The 14057-nt window shown below is 35.5% G+C and overlaps 1 protein-coding gene across 2 annotated transcripts in view; it reads right to left on the bottom strand.

Annotated features, from left to right (window-relative positions):
• Positions 1-14057, bottom strand: part of LRRC40 (leucine rich repeat containing 40) — a 40293-nt gene that overhangs the window by 18376 nt on the left and 7860 nt on the right. For both annotated transcript variants that reach the window (XM_045166129.1, XM_045166128.1), the window contains exons 5-7: positions 11657-11780; positions 5481-5623; positions 2980-3152 (exon numbers count right to left, since the gene is read on the bottom strand). In XM_045166129.1, the coding sequence (XP_045022064.1) occupies positions 2980-3152; positions 5481-5623; positions 11657-11780 (440 nt within the window). The remainder of the gene's footprint in view (positions 1-2979; positions 3153-5480; positions 5624-11656; positions 11781-14057) is intronic.

Below are 14057 nucleotides of genomic sequence, written 5' to 3'. Positions count from 1 at the left end.
AAAAGTCAGCATATTTACAGTTCAATGTAGTCATAAGATACTTGTGGGACTGAAAGATGAAAAAGAGAGAATGATGAAGTCTGACTGTGAGATGTACTTGACTATTATGCTAAAAATCCTGCACTTTATCTTGCAAGACAGTGATTCCTAATTGTTGGTTAGAAAACCAGATGTATCAAAATCTCTCAGGAACTTTAAAAAACAAAACCAAAGCAATTCTAAGGTCCCACTGCTAAAGATTCTGATTCACTACTGTCTCTGTATCTGCATTTTCTTCTTAAAGCTTTTCTTGTGGTTCTAATACATAGCCATATTTAGGAAAAAGTGCTCTAACAATGGAGAACCATCAGTTTTTTAGTTGAAGAAAAAGCTGATAACTTGTATTTTATAAAAACTACTCTGGTAGCATTGTAAGGAATCAATGTTGTTAAAGGAGATTCTGGAGGGGTACAAAATGAAAAGAATGGTCTTAATGTCTAGGACGAAGAAGGCAATGGCACCCCACTCCAGTTCTCTTGCCTGGAAAATCCCATGGACGGAGGAGCCTGGAAGGCTGCAGTCCATGGGGTCGCTGAGGGTTGGACATGACTGAGCGACTTCACTTTCACTTTTCATTTTCATGCATTGGAGAAGGACATTGCAACCCACTCCAGTGTTCTTGCCTGGAGAATCCCAGGGACGGCAGAGCCTGGTGGGCTGCCGTCTATGGGGTCGCACAGAGCCGAACATGACTGAAGTGACTTAGTAGTAGTAGTAGTAATGTCTAGGAAGTATGAGGTTAGATGAAAGTAAAGAAAATATTTACTAGCTTCATTATGTTCTAGGCCCTGTGATATATACACACTTTATATCCAGAGCTCTGGAGAAAGAGAAATATACATATCAGAAATATTTGTACTGATTACTTAAATAGTATTTATCATCATTTTTGTTTTAAATATTTCCTTTCTACTGTTTTTACCTATTACTAGTAGCCATAATAAAACTGCTATGGGGAGAAAGGTAACTCCCTGGTGACTCAGATGGTAAAGAATCTGCCTACAATGCAAAAGACACAGAAAATGTGGGTTCGATCCCTCGGTCAGGAAGATCCCCTGGAGAAGGAAATGGCAACCCATTCCAGTATTCCTTGCCTGAAAAATTCCATGGACAGAGGAGACTGGTGGGCTACAGTCCATAAGGTTACAGAGTCAGACACAACTGAGTGACTAACATGAGGAAAAGCGTACATGTCAATATTTATGAGGCAAGCAATTCTTTCATTCATTAGTTATAAGTACTTTTAGGAATATCCGTTCACTTATTAATTATGTCATAAATAAAAGTGATTGAAAAGAATGGTCACTGTCCAAGTATTCAAATTGATGGTCAAGATGTACCATATGCCATATGTACATTGTGAAAACAATTCTGACTTTGTAAAGTAGTTACTGAAATATAAACCAAGAAGAAAGTCTACCTTGCTTAACCTTTTCCCTGTTCATAACAAAACAGGTTTCTGACATCCAAATACAAAACTGCAGACACCTAACCGGTTTACAACCCTAGATAAGTCTGAGTTTTATTTTTTATGTATCTGTAAAGTAATTCCATCTCTAAATATTATGGTTTTATAAGCTTTTATGAGTCTTTGCTCACTATCCTCTTCCTCTGCCTCTCCAACACAATCAATTGCTAAATACTCAACCTAACTCATCACACCTCTCACATCTTTCCTTGTCTTTCCATTCTCATTGTCACTACAGTTTAGGTCCTTATTATATGAGAGGAATCTAAAAAGCTGTCAACACAGTAAACTGGACATACCAAGTGTGCCTTTTCAAGTTAATTATTACTACATTAATCTAATAGAACTTATTTAGAATTCCCATCTATAAACCCACTCCTATCCAAAGCATTCAACCCACTATCATCATCAACTTACAAGGTTACAATCAAGTTAATTTTGCTTTTAATCTCTCCATCTCTTAACCAATGAAAACTGACTCTTCATAGGGATTTCAAGGACCTCTTTCACATGGCTTCAGCTTATCTTTCAAGACCTAAATATCTCACTACATGTACCCTACTAAACCTGATTCCTCACTGTCCTCTGAACATATACCTATAATTTATTTTCTAAACTTTCAGAGCTTTGTTTGTAGTTTTCTCCTGCCAAGTGAGTCATTCTGACCACCGTATATATGAACTTGAAAACTGTGGTCATCCTTGAAAGATGGATGTCTCAACTAGAGTAAGGCATGCCCCACTGAGTACATTTTTAAATTCTGTGCTCTAGGCAATTAACCTGCTTCACTCTGGTCCCAATTCTATAACATCATCTAAAATTTTACTTCTTACACAAAGTCTGCCCTGACTTTTCTCAATAAATTATGATCCCTGTATCGTCTATAAGTCCCCAAAGTATTCCATATCTTTCCCATGGTTTTATAGTCATTTAACAAATTCAACAAATATCTATCAGGCAGCTTCCATGAACCCAGGCACTGACATAGAAGTTAGAGCAGTGAAAAAAAGAGATAAAAACCTACCCATCCTCGAGTTCATGTTCTAGTGGTTTAGAAAGAAACGAAAGAAAAATACCACTAAGTCATGTCCGACTCGTACAATCCCATGTACTGTAGCCCGTCCAGGCTCTTCTGTCCATGGATTCTCCACACAAGAATACTGGAGTGGGTTGCCATTACATTCTCCAGGCAGATATCCCGAGCCAGGAATTGAACCCAGGTCTCCCGCATTGCAGGCAGATGCTTTACCAACTGAGCTCCGCAGGAGTCACTTGTAAATACAACTGATTCCATTAGTGTATTAAGCTTGCTGCCAAGAACAAAATCTAATTACCCTTTGTAGGTCTGCACATGACACCTGCTAAATAAACATTTATTGAATTCAACTTATAAAAAAGATCTCTGCATGTTTTAACCTATGAATTATAATCAAATACAGACATGATTTCATATCATTCCTTCTTAAACTTACCTACTAATATCATTGTTGCTTAGATCAAGTCTTTCCAAAGACTGCAGGAGTGTAATTTCATCTGGAACAGATTTTAACTTGTTATCTCGCAGGTCTAGCACAAGGATAGAATTCAGATGCTTAAGATGTTCTGCCCCTAACATTTCAATCTGGTTTTCTCCTACATGTAATTCCTACAAAACCAAAGATCAATCATGTGTATTTTTGTATTCAATTTTATGCTAGATAATGAAAGTAAAACTGAAATCTTAATTTCAAATAACTGAAAAACACATGGAAAAAACATAATTTTCTAATGACTAAGTTGCTTAAATTTTTAACTATATCTAAGCTATTTTACAGTTACAGAAAAATAACATAAAAGAAAATTTTCAAGAATTTCCTAGTAATTTAAAAATAATTAAAGGCTTAATTCAGCAGAAAGTTCAAAGTTTAAAAAACCAAGGTAGAGAAATGATTTAGTAGTTACATTTATAGAACAAAAATACAAATCCAAGAGCTATACTGATGAAAAACTAAAGTTTTAAAACAAATCAGTATATATTAAAAAGTTATTTATATTATAATAAATGTTTGTTACTCAAAATTTGTATTCATGATTTATAATAATGTATTGTTATAATACATACTGATTTCCCCTTAGCAGAATCTATGATTATCAGATAATTAATCTTATTAAATGATAACTTTTTCAGTTATTTATATCACTGTCACCATTTTGCTTAAAGAAACTCAATGCATGAAAGTATACATAAGGGAAAGCAAACTATGGCAAATTTAAATACAATGTTAATGCATATACTTAATACCAAAAAAAAAAGTAATTAATTTTAAACAGATCTTTTGATGAGGTAAATATGAATTGGCAACTTAAAGAATTAGACACACATTTTTTCCTGGTATTCCAGGCTTCCTACACTATGGTCCCAACTTACTTTGTTAGCTTCATCATCTATTAAGTTGGTACAAAAGTAATTGAGGTTTTGGATTGTGAATTTTAAATCATTATTTTGCTGTTGTTCAGTCACTTAGTTGTGTCCAACTCATAACCAGGCTTAAACACATCTTTATTAACCAAAATAGGACCATTGCAATCAACACAATTTTGCCAATGAAAAAATAAGTTTATTTCTATAGAATAAAAATCTGTGCTTCAGGATTCGATGATCTCTTGGAAAGCATTTTCTGCATCCTGCTGGTTATGGAAGTGCTTTCCCTGCAAAAAGTTTTCGAGATGCTTGAAGAAGCGGTAGTCGGTTGCCAACAGGTCAGGTGAATATGGCAAATAAGGGAAAACTTCATAGCCCAATTCATTCAACTTTTGAAGTGTTGGTTATATGACGTGCATTCAGGCGCTGTCATGGGGAACTGGGCCATTTCTGTTGACCAATGCCAACCGCAGATGCTGCAGTTTTCAGTGCATCTCATCGATTTGCTGAGCATACTTCTCAGATGTAATGGTTTTGCCGGGATTCAGAAAACTGTTGTGGATCAGACAGGCAACAGACCACCAGATAGTGACCATGACCTTTTCTGGTGCAAGTTTGGATTTGGAAGTGCCCTGGAGCTTCTTCTCAGTCCAACCACCTAGCTGGTCATTGCTGGTTGTCGTATAAAATACACTTTTGGTCAAAAGTCACAATCTGATCAAGAAATGATTCATTGTTGCATAGAATAAGAGAAGACACTTCAAAAAGATGATTTTTTTGATTTTCAGTCAGCTAATAAGGCACCCACTTACTGAACTTTTTCACCTTTCCAATTTGCTTCAAATGCCAAACAACTGTAGAATGGTCAACAATGAGTTCTTCAACAACTTCTCATGTAGTTTTAAGACGATCAGCTTTAATGATACTCTCAATTGGTTGTCACCTTCTGATGGCTGGCCACTATGCTCTGCATCTTCAAGGCTCTCATCTCTTTTGCAAAACTTCTTGAACCACCACTGCACTGTACGTAGCAGTTCCTGGGCCAAATGCATTGTGATGTTGATGTGGCGAGCTGTTTCTGCTGCTTTCCGACCCATTCTAAACTCAAAAAAATTGCTTGAATTTGCTCTTTGTCTAACATCATTTCTATAGTCTAAAATAATTATAAAATAAACAGCAAGCAATGTCATTAGCAAAAATATAAAGAAATGTACATTAAAATGATATATAACATAACCATTTATTTAAGAATGTATTCCAATACCAACTGGCAAAGTTCAACAATGCAAAACCACAATTACTTTTGCACCAACCTAATACTACTTCTTGAGTTATAAACTACCCTCCAGATGAAATGGGCAAATTCTTATTTTTAAAACCGATTATTTCTTTTTTAAAAAAAATCTGTTATTAACAATACCATTAATATATTCAATCATAATAAAATTCTGAAAGGTAAAATTATAAGAAAAAAACACATAACTAATACATATTCTCAATGTAAAATAAGTTTAAGTTTTCATTTTCATGATTAACTTTCAGAAAATGTATCTTTAATAAACTAAATAGTACCTTTAATAGTTTACAAGAAGGAAATTCTGGTAGAAAACGTAATTTATTCCTTCTCAAATATAGCAATTCTAGTGATTCCATGCTGGCCAATTCAGGAGGAATAGTTTCCAAGAGATTTGAATTACAATCCAAATGCTTTAATCCTGTAATACATATTTAGTGAAACACAAAGATATTTCAATAGAGAAAAATATTGGTTTACATCTCTCTTACCTCCTGAATATCTCATAAAAGGCAAAATGGAAAACAAAAACAGAAGAAAAGTAAAGGTTTTCTTTTTCTTAAGACTTTAATAAGCAATTTCTCCCTAATCCATATTGCAGATTCTCCACTTACTGCTGCTGTTGTTGATTTAGTCACTAAGTTGTGTCCGACTCTTTTATGACCCCATGGACTGACTGTAGCCCACCAGGCTCCTCTGTCCATGGGATTTCCCAGGCAAAAATACTGGAATGGTAGCCATTTCCTTCTCCAGGGGGATCTTCCCAACCCAGGGATTGAACCCACACCTTCTATGCTATTAGGTGGATACACTACCACTGAGCCACCAGGGAAGCCCTCTTCCACTTACAGTTTCCACTATTCTCAACCTTATAGTTTGAATAGGAAATATATATTTTACATGTACCCTGAGCTTATATATTTTAACATAATTCAAGAATGAATTGATATATTTAGACTACTTTCAGTGTTTACAGAAACTAACAGCTTTTCTAAACAAATTTAATAGTACTTCAATTTATAATATAATTTACGTATTATTTGGCTACAGTACTGAGGAAAATGTCATAATCCAATCCACACTAAATCCAGTAAATTCTATAAAGAAGTTTGTTTTACATCTAGAAACTAGTTTTCACAAGTTTCTGCATTTAAGAGCACTGGTTAAGAATATAAGTAGCATGTAGCAGAAAAAGCAAGAGGGATGAAGTAAGAAGATGAAAACCCTGGCTTTACAATTTGCTGTATAATTTCTAAACCCAGGTTCCCGAATCTTTAAAACGTAAATAATACGCATCCCCATTAACTTATAAAGCTATTTGATGGCAAAATAATATATTTTAAAGCATTTTTAATTACAAAGAACCATACAAATGTTAGAAACTAGACTCTCGGTCGTGAATAGTGGAAAAAACAACTAAATGTCCTACTGGTGATAGCTTAAAAGTATCTTTGTAATGGCTAAAGCACATAAAATACCTGAGACTAACTATATATTAGAAAACCTTCTATAAATTTAAAGCATTTTTCTATTGATTTCAACATCTATTCTTATTGCTCAATATTTCTACTCAATTTAAAAAAACAAAACAAAAAACACATGCTTCTGGCATACTCATTCCAGGTATAGTATTTTCTGTTCAGCTCTATTTTCTAATACCTTTATTGAAAAATGGCAAAAACAAGCAGAGTTAACTATTGGTATCACAAGTAAAGGCTCCCCTAAAATGTCAATTCAATTTATGGCATTTAATTTATGCATTCCTGTAATAAATGACAAATAACCATTGTGCTGTGCTCAGTCGCTCAATCTTGTCTGACTCTTGGTAGCCTCATTGATTGTAGCCCGCTAGACTCCTCTGTCCATGGAATTTTCCAGGCAAGAATATTGGAGTAGTGTGCCGTTTCCTACTCTGGGGATCTTCCTGATCCAGAGATTAAACGCACATCTCTTGCAACTTCTGCACTGGTAGGCAGATTCTTTACCACTAGCACCAAATCAGAAGCCCAAATAACCATTAATCTATAGTAAAACAGCAGTGATCATTTGCAATGTATAAAAATAGCACTGATTTTTGCACACCTGAAACTAATAACACTGTTAGTCAATTATACAGTATTTTTTTAAATGTCTAACAGCACAATTTTACAAACTCACCTCTAAATAATCTCTAATAAAGTGTTTGAAATCACATCTATGATTTTCTCCAAAAAGGGAGGTTTAAAAAAAATGAAAGAGCTCACATATGATTAGCAAAAAAAGTAGATAAGGTAAATAATCTACAGTTAACACATAGTGATCATCAACTAAGAAATAATAATAGTTTGCCTTTAGGTGAAAAAGAGTTGATTGATTTTGGACTCAAGAATTCTAGCATGAACAAGTATACTTATTTAAATTACTGAAATGTACTTTCTATTTTTTTCATCCTACATATTAGTTCTACAATACTTCAAATATACTGATTCAATGGTAAACTCTAATAAAATAGAAACACTAAATTTAACCTGCTTTTAAAAAGGATTAACAATCTGAGCAAAACTAGACTCTCTATTGACTAGACTACCCATGTCCAAGGTAAGGAGCAGTGGCTGCGGGTTGCTGGAGCAGCCATGAAGAGATACCCCATGTCCAAGGTAAGAGAAAACCAACTAAGACAGTAGGCACTGAGAGAGGGCATCAGAGGGCAGACAGACTGAAACCACAATCTCAGACAACTAGCCAATCTGATCACATGGACCACAGCCTTGTTTAACTCAATGAAACTAAGCCATGCCCTGTGGGGCCACCCAAGACAGCCGGATCATGGTGGAGAGATCTGACAGAATGTGATCCACTGGAGAAGGGAATGGCAAACCACTTCAGTATTCTTGCCTTGAAAACTCCACAAACAGTATGAAAAGGCAAAAAGACAGGACATTGAAAGATGAACTCCCCAGGTCAGTAGGTGCCCAATATGCTACTGGAGATTAGTGGAGAAATAAGTCCAGAAAGAATGAAGGGATGGAGCCAAAGCAAAAACAATACCCAGTTGTGGAAGGGACTGGTGATAGAAGCAAGGTTCAATGCTGTAAAGAGCAATATTGCATAGGAACCTGGAATGTTAGGTCCATGAATCAAGGCAAATTGGAAGTGGTCAAACAGGAGATGGCAAGAGTGAACATCAACATTCTAGGAATCAGCAAACTAAGATGGACTGGAATGGGTGAATTTAACTCAGATGACCATTATATCTACTACTGTGGGCAGGAATCCCTTAGAAGAAATGGAGTAGCCATCATGGTCAACAAAAGAGTTTGAAATGCAGTACTTGGATGCAATCTCAAAAATGACAGAATATTCTCTATTCATTTCCAAGGCAAACCACTCAGTATCACAGTAATCCAAGTCTATGCCCCGACCAGTAACGCTGAAGACGCTGAAGTTGAACAGTTCTATGAAGACCTACAAGACCTTCTAGAACTAACACCCAATAGAGATGTCCTTTTCATTTTAGGAAACTGGAATGCAAAAGTAGTAAGTCAAGAAACACCTGGGGTAACAGGCAAATTTGGCCTTGGAGTACAGAATGAAGCAGGGAAAAGGCTAATAGAGTTCTGTGAAGAGAATGCACTGGTCATAGCAAACACCCTCTTCCAACAACACAAGAGCAGACTCTACACATAGACATCACCAGATGGTTGACACCGAAATCAAACTGATTATATTCTTTGCATCCAAAGACAGAGAAGCTCTATACAATCAGCAAAAACAAGACCAGGAGTTGACTGTGGTTCAGATCATGAACTCCTTATTGCCAAATTCAGTCTGAAATTGAAGAAAGTGGAAAAAACCACTAGACCATTCAGGTATGACCTAAATAAAATCCCTTATGACTATACAGTGGAAGTGAGAAATAGATTTAAGGGACTAGATCTGATAAAGTGGTTCGTGACATTGTGCAGGAAACAGGAATCAAGACCATCCCCAAGAAAAAGAAATGCAAAAAAGCAAAACGGCTGTCTGAGGAGGGCTTACAAATAGCTGTGAAAAGAAGCAAAGTGAAAAGCAAAGGGGAAAAAGAAAGATATACCCACTTGAATGCAGAGTTCCAAAGAATAGCAAGGAGAGATAAGAAAGCCTTCCTCAGCGATCAATGCAATCAAATAGAGGAAAACAACAGAATGGGAAAGACTAGAGATCTCTTCAAGAAAATTAGAGATTCCAACGGAACATTTTATGCAAAGATGGGCTCAATAAAGGACAGAAATGGTAGGGACCTAACAGAAGCAGAAGATATTAAGAAGAGGTGGCAAGAATACACAGAACTGTACAAAAAAGACTGTCACAACCCAAATAATCATGATGGTGTGATCACTCACCTAGACCCAGACATCCTGGATTGTGAAGTCAAGTGGGCCTTAGGAAGCATCACTATGAACAAAGCTAGTGGAGGATGGAATTCCAGTTGAGCTACTTCAAATCCCAGAAGATAATGCTGTGAAAGTGCTTCACTCAATATGTCAGCAAATTTGGGAAACTCAGCAGTGGCCACGGGACTGGAAAAGGTCAGTTTTTATTCCAATCCCAAAGAAAGGCAATGCCAAAGAATGCTCAAACCACCGCACAATTGCACTCATCTCACATGCTAGTAAAGTAATCCTCAAAATTCTCCAAGCCAGGCTTCAGTAGTATGTGAACTGTGAGCTTCCAGATGTTCAAGCTGGTTTTAGAAAAGGCAGAGGAACCAGAGATCAAATTGCCAACATCCACTGGATCATAGAAAAAGCAAGAGAGTTCCAGAAAAAGATCTATTTCTGCTTTATTGACTGTGCCAAAGCCTTTGACTGTGTGGATCACAATAAACTGTGGAAAATTCTGAAAGAGATGGGAATACCAGACCACCTGACCTGCCTCCTGGGAAATCTGTATGCAGGTCGGGAAGCAACAGTTAGAACTAGACATCGAACAACAGACTTGTTCCAAATAGGAAAAGGAGTACGTCAAGGTGGTATATTGTCACCCTGTTTATTTAACTTCTATGCAGAGTACATCATGAGAAATGCTGGGCTGGAGGAAGCACAAACTGGAATCAAGATTGCCAGGAGAAATATCAATAATCTCAGATATGCAGATGACACCACCCTTATGGCAGAAAGTGAAGAACTAAAGAGCCGCTTGATGAAAGTGAAAAAGTTGGCTTAAAGCTCAACATTCAGAAAACTAAGATCTTGGAATCCAGTCCCATCACTTCACCGCAAATAGATGGGGAAACAGTAGAAACAGTGGCTGACTTTATTTTTGGGGGGCTCCAAAATCACTGCAGACGGTGATTGCAGCCATGAAATTAAAAGACGCTTACTCCTTAGAAGGAAAGTTATGACCAACCTAGACAGCATATTAAAAAGCAGAGACATTACTTTGCCAACAAAGGTCCGTCTGGTTTTCCAGTGGTCATATACAGATGTGAGTTGGACTATAAAGAAAGCTGAGCGCCAAAGAATTGATGCTTTTGAACTGTGGTGTTGGAGAAGACTCTTCAGAGTTCCTGAACTGTAAGGAGATCCAACCAGTCTATCCTAAAGGAAATCAGTCCTGAACATTCATTGGAAGGACTGATGTTGAAGCTGAAACTCCCAACACTTTGGCCACCTGACGCGAAGAGCTGATCATTGGAAAAGACCCTGATGCTGGGAAAGATTGAGGGCAGGAGGAGAAGGGGACGACAGGATGAGATGGTTGGATGGCATCACCGACTCGATGGACATGGGTCTGGGTTGACTCCGAGAGTTGGTAATGAATAGGGAGGCCTGGCGTGCTGTGGTTCATGGGATCACAAAGAGTCGGACACAACTGAACTACTGAACTGACTGAGACTATCCCTTGCTGTTATTACTTACAGACCAAGGAGGATTCAGATATAACATAACCCATCATAGGCGGAATCACCTAGGAGAGGGGCATGATCTCTCAGTGAATACTGAACAAGAGAAAGAAGAGACAGCATGCTCAAAACCTTACTCAATTTCTCAGGTATATAATTTTCCCACAATTTATAATTTTATTTTCATCTTTTTGATGTGTTAAACTACTTTGGTAGTATGGATAGTATAGGATGGGATGGGATGGTTCGATGGCATCACCGACTCAATCGACATGAGTTTGAGCAAGCTCCGGAACTTGGTGATCGACAGGGAAGCCTGGTGTGCTGCAGTCCATGGGGTCACAAAGAGTTGGATACAACTGAGCGACTGAACTGAACTGTTTTGGTGGTAAATCTTAATGAATTAAGATTTTAATTCATTAAGGCTAGACAATAATGCCCTGGAGAAAATCTGACTAGTTGTTATCATTTGCATTTAGCACAATAAAATCTATTGTTTTACTTGTCTGTAGCTACATAAAAATTTATTTTTCTAAATGTAAATTACACAAACTTCAAATTTATTCAATTTTTAAAACAGAGAAGATTTACTTTTCATTCCACTTAGCTCTGCTGGCAAACTCTTCAGTTGATTACTGGAAAGATTGAGACGCATCAAGCTGGACAGAAAAGAAAAACTAGCAGGAACAGTTGTAAGACGATTATTTGAAAGATCCTTTAAAAAGAGGAAGACAAAATGAATGAACAAGTAAATCAAAAAATAAATGAAGGATCCCTAAGGGGGGTGTTCAGAATTTTAAGGGCATTGCAACATTTAAAAAAACTATTTAGAGTAGATACACTTTCTAAGTCTCATTCACTGACAATTTCACAGATCATCATTCATTGACTCAATATTTTCTGTGGACCTACTACATGTCTAATAATGTAACAGAGAGAAATTAAAATGAATTGATTTCAAAAATATTTTACAGAAACATTTGTTAGTACTAAGTCATGCTGTATCTTGCATTATGTTTTTTAAAAATCCATTTATTCATCCAATATTTGCTGAGTATCTACGATACATCAGGCAAAACGTACAATGATACATTTTAACAATATGTTAACAATGTTTAATGATACATCAGTTAAACTGTAATATACAAAGAAAAACATCTTTGCAAAAAAGAAAAATGCTTGAAAGAAAACAAGTAAGGCTGAAAAATATGGCCATTTTCATTTGGGAGGAAAAAATATTCCCTCTTGGTTCTTCTGCTGACCACAGTAAGTCTGCTTTAACTAAGTACAAAGGCTACTGTTTAGTTTTCACTCATTCACCCTGCCTAATTAATCCCTATACCTTACTTTCGCATTATAAGTCTTTGCTTTTTCTCTAAATAGTTATGAGAATTTTTTTGCAACTCCCTTTAAAAGACAATGCTATGTATCAGGTAGTCTTCTTATGACATTCAAATTAAATATAAGTATTTCACCAGCTATCACTAAACTATTAGGTAGGGCAACAGTGAATAAGAAAAAAATGACTTAAAGGAACTGTTCTCTGAAGACTATGATTTAGTCTAACATTAAATAACTATAACTCTAAATAAATCAAGAAAATAGAAAAAGGAAAAATGCTATTATACAGCAGCATATTTTTAAAACATACTGTTATTATTATAATAACAACACATAATCTACAACATACAACATAATACTCTACAACTCAAATACTCTAAGGTCTAAGAATCAACAGATTACTCATAAGTATTTTGTGATATCAGAATTTACTGACACTAAATGCAATGTAGTATTCTGGATTGGATCCTGGAACAAAAAGAAAAGGACATTAGTAAAAACACTGGGAAAATATTATAAAATCTATAGTTTGGTCAGCAATATTATACCAAAGTCAATTTCTTAGTTTTTACAAATATCCCATGGTTATGTAAAATGTTCACCCATTAAGATGGGTGAAGGGTATACAGACACTCTCTGTACTATCTTTCCAACTTCTCTATAAATCTAAAATTATTCTAATATCAAAAGCTAAAAATAAAAAGTTTCTGATAAAGATTAATTCATAAATTCTTAAGAAATTTTAAAGAACCTAAAGTAACAGAATTACTAATAGTTAAATATTAAACTATTGCAGTTAATGATTAAATTGGATACAAAATAAGTACAGTGCATATAAATTAATCATTATTTATGTGACACATTTCTTTAATAAATATTTATTTAGCACTGTGCTAAGCAGTTCTATGTAACTTAAAGAAATAATACTAGCTTAAATTCTTACTCAGAAATAAGACCACTGTTGAGCTACCACAAAAGAATAAATGAATATTTTAATGCTACAATCTTTCCTGTTGCCTATGGAGTCTCTGCTGAAATGAATTAGGATTTGAGTTCTAGGATGAGACAGAAAATGAAAGCATGTTGTTTGCCAGGACACTGTGAGTTTATATTGATGTGTAACAAGTTGATTTAGAACATTGGAATTCCATACTTTTCTTTCCTTTTTTTTTGGGGGGGGGGAGGGTAGAGGCAATTAACTAGTCCCAGGAAGGATCCTTCAGTTATGTAAAATTTTGCTTCATGAAATGTCATGACTCCATTCATAATATTGTCTTGTTTCAGCTGGTATATACTACTTTCAGAGCTCTCGTATTTGGAAAATTGGAAGTGCCCAGAATTTGAAACAGTCTTATTTTCACTGTTTTTGTTTTAAACTATAGCTACATAAAGCTTGTGGATTAAACAGAATAAATTTCTAAATTAAAAAAAAAAAGAAATATTGTTAGCTTAAATTATTACATATCTTACACTTTTAATGCTTTAATTTATTGTTGCTCACATTTATGATTTATCTGATAATTAGTCCTTAAGATCACAGTTCTCTTTTTTTTTTCTTTTCTACTGTTGTTTTTTTTTTTTTTTAAACTTTACCAAATTGTATTAGTTTTGCCAAATATCGAAATGAATCCGCCACAGGTATACATGTGTA

This window comes from Bubalus bubalis, chromosome 6, assembly GCF_019923935.1.
Source record: "Bubalus bubalis isolate 160015118507 breed Murrah chromosome 6, NDDB_SH_1, whole genome shotgun sequence".
Lineage (NCBI taxonomy): Eukaryota > Metazoa > Chordata > Mammalia > Artiodactyla > Bovidae > Bubalus > Bubalus bubalis.
This window is presented reverse-complemented; position numbering and strand designations above follow the sequence as displayed.